The sequence below is a fragment of the Nelumbo nucifera genome, chromosome 7 (assembly GCF_055504915.1).
Source record: "Nelumbo nucifera cultivar China Antique chromosome 7, China Antique-T2T, whole genome shotgun sequence".
Lineage (NCBI taxonomy): Eukaryota > Viridiplantae > Streptophyta > Magnoliopsida > Proteales > Nelumbonaceae > Nelumbo > Nelumbo nucifera.
This window is the reverse complement of record NC_142655.1, coordinates 43,804,992-43,819,517: the sequence shown is the minus strand read 5'-3', so window position 1 is coordinate 43,819,517 and position 14,526 is coordinate 43,804,992. Positions and strand designations below refer to the sequence as shown.

Below are 14,526 nucleotides of genomic sequence, written 5' to 3'. Positions count from 1 at the left end.
GGCCCTTCAGGTATAGGGGGAGTTTTCAGGGATGGAGAAGGTCGAATTATTGCCATGTATTCCGGTTCTATCGGATGGGGGGACTCTCTTAGAGCTGAAATATTGGCGGTTTTGGAAGGGTTAAAAAGAGCCCAAGAGTTGAATATCAGAAAATTGATAGTGGAAGTTGATTCTAAGCTGGCTATCAATTGGCTGCAGAAGGACGATTTTAGTTTGTGGAAATTTCTAAATGAGACAAAGAAAGTTAGACAGCTCACTCAGAACATGGAAGTCAAGATTCAACGGACTAAGAGGAGTGCCAATTCCTTGGCAGATTCATTGGCCAAACAAGGAGTGGGAAGAGTCAACTTTTTCTGGGCAATTTTGTAAACTGAAATGTAATTATTGGGAGGGTTAAGAGTTTTTACCCTTCCTCTTATATCTTTTTCTATTAATATCTATTAATAAAAGCTTCTGTTGTTTATCAAAAAAAAAATTCACCACCACTTGCTTGCTTGGAGGCCAGATAGTTGTTTTGCTTAGAATGTATCTCACAAGCTGATTTGGTTGATCAGAAAGCTATCTATGATGGGAAGAACACATATTCCTTCCTTTATAATGTGAGGAAAGTTGTTTTGCTTCCAGCTAAGGATCGAAAAGATCCCAGAACTCCAAAATCTCCTGTTTGCCCTTTCTATATCAAAGTTTGAGAAGGAAATTAAGTGTGAATCCAGCATACTTGAACATGTACAGCCTTTGTTGAAGGCAAGGTTCAATGTATTGACACGATTGGGCGTATCGTATCGTATCTTTTGGGTTCCAAAATACCTGTTTACAGGTGTTTTTGGGAACCCCTTTTTTTAATAAAAATACATATAAAAACCAACTTTTGAAAAAATAAATATATATAAAAGCACATGGTTTTAAGTACCAATACACCTCTGTTGATACACAGAGGTGTATCAATACTTTGAACCATGATTTAAGGAATTTGAGGATGCCTTTGACGGGGATTTACCTTTTGTACTACCTCAAATGAAGAAAATCCATCACCACATTGATCTCCTGCCAGGAGCCAGACTTCCAAACATGCCACACTATTGGATGACTCCTTGAGAGCATGAGGAACTGAGGATACAACTAGAGGAACTTGTCAACAAAGGATTTATTTGAGAAAGCATCCGTCCTTGTGCAGTTCTAACACTACTAAAGAAGAGACAGAAAGATATGAAAAATGGGATGATCATTTGTGCTTCTATACATCGAAATTTATAGCTCTCTCTAGGATACAAACTAGGTAACAAATCTCCCTGATTAAAGGATACAAACTAGGTAACAAATCTCCCTAATTAAAGGAAAGATAAAGCTAATTCCTAAAAATTTGTACAGCTCACAAATCTCTCAACTACCTAAAATAGCACATAATCAGATATAATACATAATTACAGAAATCTTCCAACACTCCCCCTCAAGCTGGCATGAATATATCACTCATGGCAAGCTTGCTAACTAAGTTCTCATACTGTGCCCTATGAAGCCCTTTGGTGAGAATGTCTGCTACTTGGCTCGTGGTGGGTATGTAGGACATGCATATCACACCACTGTCTATCTTCTCCTTGATGAAATGTTTATCCACTTCTACATGCTTTGTTCTGTCATGTAGAACTGGATTATGAGCTATGGAAATAGCTGCCTTGTTATCACAATAGACTTTAATAGGTGTTGGTGTAGGAACCTTCAACTCTTCTAGGAGCCTTTTGATCCATAACACTTCACAAAAGCCATGTCCAACAGAGCGGAATTCTGCCTCTGCACTATTCCTTGCTACAACACTCTGTTTTTTGCTTCTCCAGGTGACCAAATTCCCTCCTACCAAAGTGCAGTAACCTGAAGTAGATCTTCTATCATTTACATCACCTGCCTAATCTGCATTTGTGTAGGCTTCGACTTGGAGATGACCCCTATTTTTGAACAAGAGTCCTTTCCCCGGAGTTCCTTTCAGATATCTCAAAATCCTGAACACAGCTTCAAGATGAGTAGGTCCAGGTGAATGCATAAACTGACTTACTACACTTACTACAAAGGCTATGTCAGGTCTTGTGTGTGACAAATAGATTAGTCTTCCAACCAACTAATCTTTGATAACGTTCTCGATCAACCACCTCATTTGTTGTTATTGCTTTTAACTTCATATTTGGGTCCATTGGAGTTTCTGCGGCTTTACAACCTGTCATCCTTGTCTCCTTGAGCAAATCAAGAATGTATTTGCGTTGGTTGATAAAGATTCCCTCCTTTAACCTTGCAAACTCCATTCCGAGAAAATATTTAAGTTTTCCCAAGTCTTTAATGTCAAATTCAGCCTCAAGCTTATTCTTCAACTTGTTGATTTAAAATAAATCATCCCTAGTCATGATAATATCGTCTACATACACTATCAAAATAGTTATTTTACCTTCGGTGGAGTGCTTGAAAAATAAAGTATGATCAGCTTGACTTTGTGAGAAGTCGTGCCACCTTACTGCATCCCCAAATTGTTCAAACCAAGCTCTTGGTGATTGCTTTAGCCCATATAGGGATTTTTTTAACCTACAAACTTTGCCTCTTCCAAGACTTTCTTCAAATCCTGGTGGTAGGTCCATATATACTTCTTCCTTTAGGTTTCCATTCAAGAATGCATTCTTGACATCGAACTGACGAAGTGGCCAGTTAAAATTAACTGCAAGAGAAAGAAGTATTCTGATAGAGTTAATTTTAGCAGCAGGAGCAAAAGTCTCTTGGTAGTCTATACCATGAGTTTGGGTAAATCCTTTTGCTACGAGTCTTGCTTTGTATCTCAACACACTTCCGTCACCCTTGCACTTCACTGTAAACACCCATTTGCACCTGACTGTCTTCTTGTCATGGGGTAGATCAGTAATACTCCATGTATTACTTTTTTTAAGAGCATTCATCTCTTCCATCACAGCTAACCTCCATTTCGAATCATCTAATGCTTCCTGAACAGTTCTTGGCACATACAGATTAGAAATCCTAGACACAAATGCTTTATGAGTATGTGATAATTTCTCATATGACAAGTATTTTGCAATAGGATGTTTTGTGCAAGCTCGGGTACCTTTTCTTAATGCAATTGGAATGTCAAGATCTGAAGAGGACAGATTAGGCAAATCATTAGATAAAGACGGAATAGGGGTAGAAGAAGGATTACTCTGAGTTGTAGGACCTTCACTCGGCAAATTGGATTGGACTTCTGCTGTAGGAACAACTGGAACAATAGTACTTTTGTGAAACCTCTTCCTGGTATAAAACTGAAGCTCAGGATGAGGATTGTGATTCGTTTGAAGTACTTCTCCCCCTGTCTCTGATAACGTAGTATCTGGCAAATTTAGATTAAGAGTACTATCACTATGTTCCATTCTTTCAACAATTGTTCCGAAACTTGCTTATCAGAATTAATCAAAGGTATAAATTCTTTTAGAATAGGTAAAGTTTCCCAAAAAATATCTTCCTTACTTATGTTCTCCCCCTGAAGAGAATTTTTTTGAAAGAAAGGTTGGTCCTCAACAAAGTGTACATCCATACTCTCAAAAAATTTCTTTGTAACTGGATTAAAGCATTTGTACCCTTTTTTATTAGATGCATAACCAAAAAACACACATTTTTCAGCTTTTGGATCCAGTTTTGATCGAAAAATGTTTGGTATATACACATAACAGACACAACCAAACACTTTTAAAGGAAGATCCGTAGTTATTCGAGATGTGGGAAAACAATTTTTCAGATTCTGTAAAGGAGTTTCATATTTTAAAACTCGAGATGGCATTCTATTTATCAAGTAACATACAATTAAGAGAGCATTTCCCCAGAGATATTTAGGTACATTCATAGAAAACATGATGGCTATAGCTACCTCAAGAAGGTGCCTATTTTTTCTTTTAGCAATTCCATTCTGTTGTGGTGTGTCACGACAAGTTGATTGATGGATAACACCTTTTTCGGTTAGAAATGGTCCTAAGTATTTGTTAAAGTATTCAGTTCCATTATTTGATCTTAGAATACCAATTTTGGTTTGAAATTGATTTTCAATCATTAGGAAAAATTCTTTAAATCTTTGTTCAACCTCTGATTTCCTTTCCAACAAGTAAACCCAACATACCCTTGTATGGTCATCAATAAAAGTCACATACCATTTTTTTCCAGAAAGAGTGTTAACCTTAGATGGGCCCCAAACATCACTATGTAACAAATAAAATGGTTTTGAAGCAAAATAAGGTTTTATTAGAAATAAAACACGACGATCTTTAGCCAAATGACAAGCCTCACAATGAAGTTTTGACAAATCAACTTCTTTAAACAATTTAGGAAACAAATGTTTGAGATATGGAAAACTAGGATGCCCTAATCCTCTATGCCATAATATAACTTGATCACAAACAGGGATTGAACTCGTACTACTTAAACCATTACCTTTTTATTACCAGTAGCGGTTTCATCAAAGTAGTAGAGTCCATTTATCTCTCTAGTAGTTCCAATCGTCTTCCCCGAGTTCTGGTCCTGAAAAACACAAGTGGAAGGAAGAAAAAGAATGGAGCAGTTAGTATCTTTCGACAATCTGCTGACAGAAAGAAGATTGCAGGCAAGTTTTGGAACATGTAAAACAGATTTCAGAGTAATTTTTTCTGAAATTTTAATGTTTCCTTTGCCTGCAATAGATGAAAGACTACCATCAGCTATTCTCACTTTTTCAATACCAGAACAAGGACAATAGGAACTAAATAGGTTAGAGCAACTTGTCATATGATCGGAAGCCCCTGAATCTATGATCCAAGGACCGGATTTTCCTAGAATTGAGAGTGCCAAAGAATTGCTACCTGTTTGTGCCATAGACCCGATAGGAGTATTAGGTGACGAATAGGATTTTAGAAGTTTAAGAAGATGATCTATTTGCTCTTTACTGAATGGGGATGATTCAGCCTTGTTTGCTGTAGGTATATTCTGTTCACCAGGTTTGTTCGCCCTCCAATTTGATGGTCTCCCGTGTAGTTTGTAGCAATTCTCTCAGGTATGGCGAGGTTTCCCACAGTAATCACAACGTAGGTTATTCTTGTCTCCAATCCGCTGATTTTGGGCTGACTTTCGACTGACTTGAGCCTTGGAAATAATCAGGGCTGACCCTTCCACAGGTCCGGTTGTACCTGCAGCCTTCTTTCCAAGCATCACTTGTCTCCGGCTTTCTTCTCTATGTACTTCTACAAATACCTCACCGATTGGGGGTAGAGGGTTTCTTCCAATAATTCTGCCACGAACCTCATCGAATTCAATGTTTAAACCTACAAGAAACTTGAAGACTCGGCCAACATTAACCATCTTCTTGTAATAATTGCAGTCATCAGGTGACTTCCACTCGTAACGTTGAATAAGTCCAGGTCCTGCCAAATTCTCTTAAGAGAATTAAAATACTTAGAGAGTTCTCACCTTGGCGAATATCTCCGAGTTGTAGAGTTAATTCGTACACTTGGGATTGACTCCCTAAATCAGAGTACATCTGTGAGACATTGTCCCATAATTCCTTGGTTGTAGAATAGCAGAGATAATTTGCACCTATCTCTTTAGTCATGGAGTTAACCAACCATTTCATCACCATGGATTTTTCAGCATCCCAAACAGCATAGGTTGGATCCTTCACATCAGGCTTCTTCGTGTCTCCTGAGATATAGCCAATTTTCCCTCTCCCTCTGAGATACATGCGAACAGATTGTGACCACCAGAGAAAATTGTCACCATTTAGTCGGATTGTAGTGATCTGAATAAGGTGATTTTCAGGCAGATTCCGGACAATCTGGGGCTCAGGCTGAGAAGGATGAGAGCTGGACGTGACTTCGGACATTTTTAGGGACAGAAACGCAGAAACAAACCCTAGGTCTTTTCTGCTCTGATACCATAAAGAAGAGATAGAAAGATATGAAGAATGGGATGATCGTTTGTGCTTCTGTACATCGAAATTTATAGCTCTCTAGGATACAAACTAGGTAACAAATCTCCCTAATTAAAGGATACAAACTAGGTAACAAATCTCCCTGATTAAAGGATACAAACTAGGTAACAAATCTCCCTAATTAAAGGAAAGATAAAGCTGATTCCTAAAAATTTGTACAGCTCACAAATCTCTCAACTACCTAAAATAGCACATAATCAGATATAATACATAATTACAGAAATCTTCCAACAACTATTAATCCCAAAGAAAGATGGTACTTGGCATATGTGTGTTGAAAGTAGAGTCATTAATAAAACTACTATCAAATATTGATTCCCAATTCTGAATTAGATGATAATGTTGGATCAACTTGGTGGCGCCACCATTTTCTATAAGATCGACTTGAAGAGTGGAAGATCAAGTATTTCATTAAATCAAAATCCAACATGGAAATGAAAGATCACCTTCAAGCATTGGTCAATCCAAAACTCCTAATTCCTTTATGAGGAGGATAAATGTTTAGACCCTTGATTGGTAAGTTTCTTGTTTATTTCGATGATATTCTTATTTATAGTAAGGATTTTCCAACACACCTTCAACACTTTAAGGTGTTGGAAGAATTGTGAAGCAAGAAGATCTTTGCTAACCTAAAAAGATGTACCTTGAGATGATAAAAAAATTGGGATATAAAATTTCTAGGGAAGGCTTGAAGCTGGATGATGTAAAAGTTGAAGCTATATTCAAGTGGCCAGCACCTAGCAACATTCATAAGGAGAGATATTTCCATGGGTTGACTAGCTTCTATAGATGATTGTCAAGTATTTCAATACTAGAATGGCACCTATAGATGATTTAATGAAGAGGGGTGTTTTTGAGTGGACATCTTATGTACAAAAGGCCTTTGATGATATCAAAACATCCCTCACAAATGTTCCTTGTTTAATATTTCCAGATTTTAACAAGTTGTTTGACTTGGTATTTCAAGGTCTCATAATCTGAGGGTATTTTAGTGAGAAGTTGACCGGGGCCTTACCTCTTTACTAAATTACTCTACCTATGTTGATGAGTTTGTGCTATTTTCAGATTATGAGACCTTGAAATACCTTGGTGAGCAACATAAATTGCACCCTAGACATGCTAAATGGGTAAATTTCTTCTAAAATTATACTTTTGTACTCAAGCACAAATCTGGGACTCTTAATAAGGTAGTTGATGCCTTGACAGAAGACATTCTCTTCTAAGCTCTATGTGGGTTGATGTACTTGAGTTTGAATTATTAAAAGAGCAAGAAATGGAGGATGAGTTCTTCAAGAAAATTATGGCCGATCTTGTTGAAGCAGGAGAAAATCAAGATTATTTATTGGTCCAAGATTTTCTTTTTAAAGAAAATTGCTTGTGCATTCCTATCACATTTCTATGACAACTCATTATGGAGGAATAAATTAGACACTTTGAAGGATAAGACGTGCACTAATTTGGGAGCATTTCTTTTGTCCAAACCTTGAAAGAAATGTCTCTTAGTATGTGTAAAGGTGTCGCATCTGTCAAACAGCCAAGGGAAATCCTTTTAATGCTAGTCTATACACACCTTTACTTATTCCTTATTATCCTTGGGTTGATATTGCTGGATTTTGTTCTTGGCCTGCCTAAATTTGCCGGAGTATGGGATAATAATTCTATGGTTGTGGACAGATTTTCAAAGATGACTCACTTCATTCCATGTAAGACAACCCATGATGCAAATGACAAGGACTCTAAATTTATGAACACCTTTTGGGTTATTTGGCAGAAACTTGGTACTATGCTTCACTTTTTCTCCAAACTGTTGGACAAACTGAAGTTGTCCATAGAACTCTAGGGAGCATGCTTAGGGCCCATGTAAAGACTTAGAAAAAGTGGTATTTAGCACTACTAAATCTGGAATCCAAGCTCAATTGCTCAAAAAATAGAACCACTAGTTTTTCCTCTTTTGAAGTGGTGTTTAGGAGGAATCCTCAAAAGCCATTTGACCTTATTCCTTTTCCAAATCTCATGCACTGCAACAAGAAGGCTGAAGATGCCATTGCTGAACTGAAGGCAATTCATTAGCAAGTAAAGGGCAACATTGAAGAAATCTATGCTAGATACAAGGCACAAAATATAGGCATCAAAGAGAAAAATTTTGAAGTGGGAGATGAAGTATGGATCTATCTTTCTAAGGAAAGGTATCCATTTGGTGAAATCACAAATTGAAGCCCAAGAAAATTGGTCCTAGCAAGATTCTGGAGAAAATGGGAGCTAATGCATATAGAATTATCCCCAGAGCTTAAAGTCAATAGTACTTTTAATGTGAAGCATTTGTCACCTTATTATGAGGAGTATGAAGAGAACTCGATGATGAATTCTTTTGAAGTGGGTGCGAATGATGTAATACATCCCTTAGATATTGAAAAGCTGAAAATTTATTAAGAAAAGGGAGCATCCAAACTTACATAAAGTATATGAAAGGAGAAAGAAGAACAAAGAGGGAAAGTCCATTAATTAGAAACGGTCCAGCTGAGCCATCCCATCAGTTTAAGCTCAATTTTTGTCAAGTTTATTAATATGACAAATATCTGTTTTTTTTTTTGGAAGATAAATAAAAAATAAACTTTATAGATGAAGAAGGGAAAAGAGAATACAACAGGGTAATAAGGAATCACCCACAGACCCAAATACTACCAACCTACCCTAACAAAATTAACCCTTTAAACAGAAAAAACAGCCCAACAAACAATTCAAAACACCTTAGAAAAACCAGATACAACACAAACAAAAATCACAGAGACCCTTTCCACCAATCACTAGAAGAAATAAAAGCATCCAAAAAACTGCATATCCCGCACCATCCAACCCTTGCCATAAAACACATAAGAAAAAACAACCTGAGCCCACCCAACTCTCTGATGACAAACTTAACCTCAAGCTTTATCCATTTTCTCATCCTGTCCGCTAACTAGAACAGAGATCTTACTTCTCGTCTGAGAGACTTTCTTTATCTTCTTCCCCTTCTTTAATCCTGCTCCAAATACTCCCAACTTTTAACCTGGCAAAAACTTTTGAGGCTTGCACCGTTTAGTTGGTTTTCTGTCTTCTAAATCTTCTTACTGCATTAGTACTTTTCTCCATCTTCATATGACAAATATCTGTTTTGTTAAACAACTTTATGGTTACCAGTCCTAGTAAAAGTCTAATTGATTTGAAGTCCTTTTTGGAAGTCAGTATTAGTTACCTATTGCAAGTCAGTTTCCTTTTTCTTTTTGGAGTCCTATTATAAATGACCCCTCCCTATTATAAAAGGAGTTGGGGGAGAAGGGGCTTTTTGAGCGGAACTGATGTTTGACTATTAATTTTTTTTATTATTGTTCGACCTACAGAATTCTGTCACATGAGAATCAGGCAATCCTAGACTCTTTCTCTTCTATGCTCTTTTATTCAATATAAGAGAGTATTCTATCACTTTCCAAATTCGTAGGTTAGACATTGTTCCAAAAATAAGAAATTGTAATCATACCTTAATTTTTTGGCTAAGAGACTAGTTCTAGGAATATTTTGAACTAATCAAAATACAGCATACCTTTTTGTGTTCTTTTGCTACCATGTAGGCTGGGCTGGGCCCCAACAAGCTACCTAGACAGGGGGAGTACAAGTCCAAAAATTCATATATATATATATATATATATATATATATATATATATATATCCAGCTTTTGTACAAAGTCATCTTCTGCTAGAGTTGGCATTTCTTGTTTGTTTTAACAAATAAGACCTAGGTTTGAGTTAACCCTATTGCCTTTTCACCCAACAATCTTCTTTTATAGATTTCATGAAAAATATGAAATAAAATATAATTATAGAGACAAGTAAATGTCTATGGCCCGACTAGTAGGCTTCTAGGCTTGGTGACTGGTTGCCTAAGCAAGTGAAGAATCCCCTACACAAAATACTTGGGCAGCACTGAAGAAGATGTTGGGGGAAAATTATGCGAAAATTTTCCCTACAATAGGGCATCGTATAGAAACCCTAGTTCAATTATATAAAATACTAGCTTTCTGATAGTGCTGTAATTGTTGATTGAGAAATAGTGGAAATTTTGCAGGTATACTCTGTGGGTGTAGGCTAATACACAAACAATGTAAATCTATATATTCTTCTCTTTTATTTTTGTTTTGTTGGTGTTTAAAATATCCTTCTATTGTATTTCCTATTTTTCTTTTCTATCTTGCTTTTTTTACACCGAGCCGGTATCAAAACAAGAATATGGTGTATATACATGAATAACACTAAGATATGTTCATGGATCCAAAACCTTTATAAACACTTTTGTTTTTCGTGCTAAACAAATCATTAATGTGTGTCAGCATGCATTTAAAAATTCCAAGCTTATTGCATTTACCCTCAAATTCCACAGAATCAGCACCGACAGAGCTCCAAGCACCCCATATGAAATTTCCAGGAGCTATTAGATTGGGCTTCAATATGTCAGCATCATCAAGGAAACTGTCCTCTGGATCTGGTCCTCTGGCAGAATAATACATAACCTTTGGTGCAGAGTTGTTGTAATTAGCTTTCAATCCTCCTAATATACTTGCAACAGCACCAAATTTGACAATTTTCTTTGAAACAGCATCTCTCTCCAAGGAGGAATTGTAATATTGTAGTAAAATCTGCTCAAAAGATAATTGAAGGCATCATTATAAGCATACATAGATAAAGAAAAGCCAGCATCCATCTTTGAAGTCATAAGTGATAACCATGATCCAATACCCAAACTTGAGAATTTTTAAAAAGGACAAAATTCTCATCTAGTAGTATAAGAATATCAATTAATTTACATTTTTATATTCCATATAAAAGAATTTACTGAGAGCAGAACCCTAAACTTGTGGTAGTGGACCTGTTCAACAACTGAACTCAGCTCATCCTTAATTACAGTTATTTGGGGTTGGTAATACAGATCATGTCTTGTCATTGTGCTCTATCAAGAGCTATGTTTTCTCTAAAATTCTCAGTCCTTAGATCATTACCACTATGGACCATGTTTTCTTTGCTCTTCCACTTCCCCTTTTAGAGCTTTCTACTTGGACCCATGATTTGCAATTTCTACAATGATGGACATTTTGCCACATAGAGATTGAGAAATTTTGGGAATATTTCGTTAGTATTGCAAAGATAATTGGAAATTTTAAAAATTGGGGAAATGTTTTAAAAACAAGGAATAAATAATAAATCTTTATTAATTATGATTGAACTTGAATGGAGGTACATACGATATGATCACAGCCCTAATTGGATCTGCTCAACAATTGACAAAATTTGAAAGAAACCATAAAAAACATAACAAGAACAAAGTGTAGTTAAATGGGACGGATATGGCAAGTTTTCAAAGTACAGGTGGCCAACCAATCCATACTAGTGGCTCTGCTCAAATTCTGTCCATCCCACAATCAGCTGGTTTTGAATTCACCTTACGGTGAACCCAAAGCAATGCAAAATCATGAAATAGATAGCACCAGAGACATAACTAGAGGATAAGCTTGTTTCTGACAAAAATGTATATAATGTAGATATGCTTGTCTGCTAAAAAGATGCATAATAAATATCCAAGATAAGAAAAAGGAAATATAATTTCAAACAATTCAGACTGTATGCAGATTTTTATGTCTAAATGAGTTGGAAAACTTTTCTAGCTAAATTTTAATATTTACACTTCTATAATCAATCATTTATAATTACCAGAAAGGCTCACCTTGGAATCATCAGGTGATGGAATTATTACACCAGGCAGTTTCATTGGAATAGGATTAAGCTGGAATCCAATAACAAAAGGATCCATGTAGAACACAAGACCTGCTGCACTGAGATTCTTAGCTGTTTCCAAGGCTTGTTTGATGGTAGAAAGCCCAAGCACAAAGCGAATTGAGTAGCTACAGACCAAGAGGTTTCCTTGGATCAGATCACGATTCAAGCTAGTGGGCTCTTGACATTCTCCCAAGTACATGCCATTGGTATCCGTTGTTTCATTGTTCAAAGCATGAAGTGCCAAAACCAGCGTGTAGGTTGTAGTATTTCTTGTTCCCGCTGAAGATAATATAAAATTCAGTATATATTTTTAGAAACAAGGCACAGGGTTGCATGAAGGGAACATGGAAAACATGCAGTTGTTGGATCAATCAGAGAAAAAAAGAAATCTTCACATACAACTAATCGTTTTATGAAAATTATGGATGGGATCCAACAATACTGAGTTCCTATCTCCACATATCATGTTTCCTCTGCAAAATCCACAGAAGTGCTTCTTTGTTTCAAGTCCAGTACAGTACACTAATGTAACATTATCATAATAATTTTTTTTGTTTATAGTGTTTCATAGCTTCTGAGGAATTATGATCAACCAAACAAGGTAAAAGGTGGACTGGACATGGACCTAACCTCTAGGATTCTCAACCAAATAAGGTCAAAATACAAATTGTTGTAGGGGCCAATGGATACTTAAGTATTAAGATATTAATCCTAATCACTAAATTTTGCACCAAGTTGTATCTTTGAACTACCCATAAAAGGCTGTACAGCTGCCAGATACAATACCAGATGAAATTATTTCCATGATTTTAAGGGCAAACTTACGTGCAAGCCCAACTCCAGAAATGGTTATGTTGTTGCCAAGAACTATGGAATTACTGTAGATCCGGTCATGAGCAGAGGCACCCACGGTGAAGATCCATGGACTGAAGGAAGAAATACTCTTGGGTGAGGGCCCAGTATTGCCTGCTGCTTGTACAACAAAAATCCCAGCCTTCACAGCTGAAAGTAGGGCCATATCTATGGGATTGAAGAAAGTTGCAAGACCAGGAGGGCGCCGGTTGGGAGTAATTGATAAGCTTATAATATCCACTCCATCCTGAGCTGCCTGCAATGCAACCAAATATAGTAGTTAAGCAATTATGTACAAAACCAATCCTGCCTCTAAGGAATAACTTAATATTTGAATATGCAAGCACATTCTAGGAAATGGAATGTATGTTACAACACAATGACCTGTCTTCATTTATTCAGTTTTACATATGGCATGGGTCTTGGGGGGTCAGGACCTACCATTTGAGAGCGTTTAATGAAATATAAAAACTAAAAGAACCAAAGCACATGACAGGTAAACACTTTTCTGGACTGTTCATCGTATTTACTACAAATGTTTTCTTTGTGCCCAAAATATAATATCCAGGGACTGATATATCAATAACAAATAAAGAGATATCAATTTACTTTCATCTACAAGCAGCTATTATAATGTGAAGGGATATTTTTTATAAAGTGTTCAGTAGGAAAGGATCTCTTTGTAATTTTAATTTTTCAATAGTTGCATGGTATTCTAATTCTCATAATGGGCACAATTGCATAAAAAGCTGAATAAATTTATTTTTCTGAATTTTTGCCACTATGTAGACATTGAATTTTTTATTGACGAATTGTTTTATTCTGTAATTTCTTTGTTATGAACTATCTTCATGCAAAACCCTAAAAATAATTGAATCTTAGAAGAAATGGAATCCCTAGGATGACATTTAAGGTGGGGCCTACGGGTGATCATGGGCCAGGCTGGGCTGGGCTTAGCACCTGTTCTAAGGGCTATAGCCCAGGCCCAGTCCAGGCTGGGCCTAATTCCAGGCCTATGAATTTAATGTATAGAATATTAAATATACATTTTTTATATTATATGTCATACAATGTGTATAAAAATTATTTTCTATATTTTGAAATATGAAATATCACATATAACATGTATTATAGGAGTCATTTTGTAATATTTATATAAAAAATATAAAATATAACCCTTCGATTATCATACAATTTCAAGGGGCATTTATCTTAGGAAAGGCAGATTGTGGATCGGATTCTTGTACCTAATGAATGTGTGGAGGCACAAAAAAGATGGAGAAAGGGAATGGCAAATAAGCTAGATCTGGAGAAAGCATATGCTCTTGTTGATTGGGAGTTTTTGCTTAACATAATGAGGAATTGTGGATTTGGAGAATTTTGTTGTAAATGGATTAAGGGATGTTTACAAACTTGCCATTTCTCAGTGATCATTAATGGATTTGTGAGGGACTTTTTGGGGGCAATGAGGGGTCTTAGGCAAGATGATCCTTTATCTCCCTTTCTTTTTACTTCGGTTGTAGATGTGTTGATAGATTGATCTCAAGAGCTAATAGAATGCAATTTTTGAAGGGGTGGACTGTGGGGAGAGAGAGGTTTGTGGTAACCCATTTACAATTTGCAGATGATATAATTACTTTTTCTGATGGGATGAATAGTCAATTGTTGAAAATTTGAAGTTAGTAGTGAGGTATTTGAAAGATTGTCTAACTTGAAGGTCAATTGGGGCAAGAGTTTGGTAGCATGAATACATTTAGAAGAGTTGAGGTTTAATGTGTGATGATAGACCGTTGAAGTATCTGGGCTTACCTTTGGGTGCCAACCCCAAATCTACTAGCTTTTGATTAAGTCCACCCTAGCAAATCTCCTTGTGTGTTACATGTCAATGTTAACTTTGA

At 36.3% G+C, this 14,526-nt stretch overlaps 1 protein-coding gene across 3 annotated transcripts in view; it reads right to left on the bottom strand.

Moving 5' to 3' along the window:
• The window catches only part of LOC104589917 (Subtilase family protein), a 79,760-nt gene that overhangs the window by 22,429 nt on the left and 42,805 nt on the right, over positions 1-14,526 (bottom strand). For 2 of the 3 annotated variants that reach the window (XM_088891387.1, XM_010248394.3), the window contains exons 7-9: positions 12,602-12,884; positions 11,724-12,055; positions 10,371-10,641 (exon numbers count right to left, since the gene is read on the bottom strand). In XM_088891387.1, coding sequence (XP_088747513.1) covers positions 10,371-10,641; positions 11,724-12,055; positions 12,602-12,884 — 886 coding nt within the window. Of the gene's footprint in view, positions 1-3,187; positions 3,356-10,370; positions 10,642-11,723; positions 12,056-12,601; positions 12,885-14,526 lie in introns of all 3 variants that reach the window. The other variant, XM_088891385.1, reaches the window with a different exon arrangement.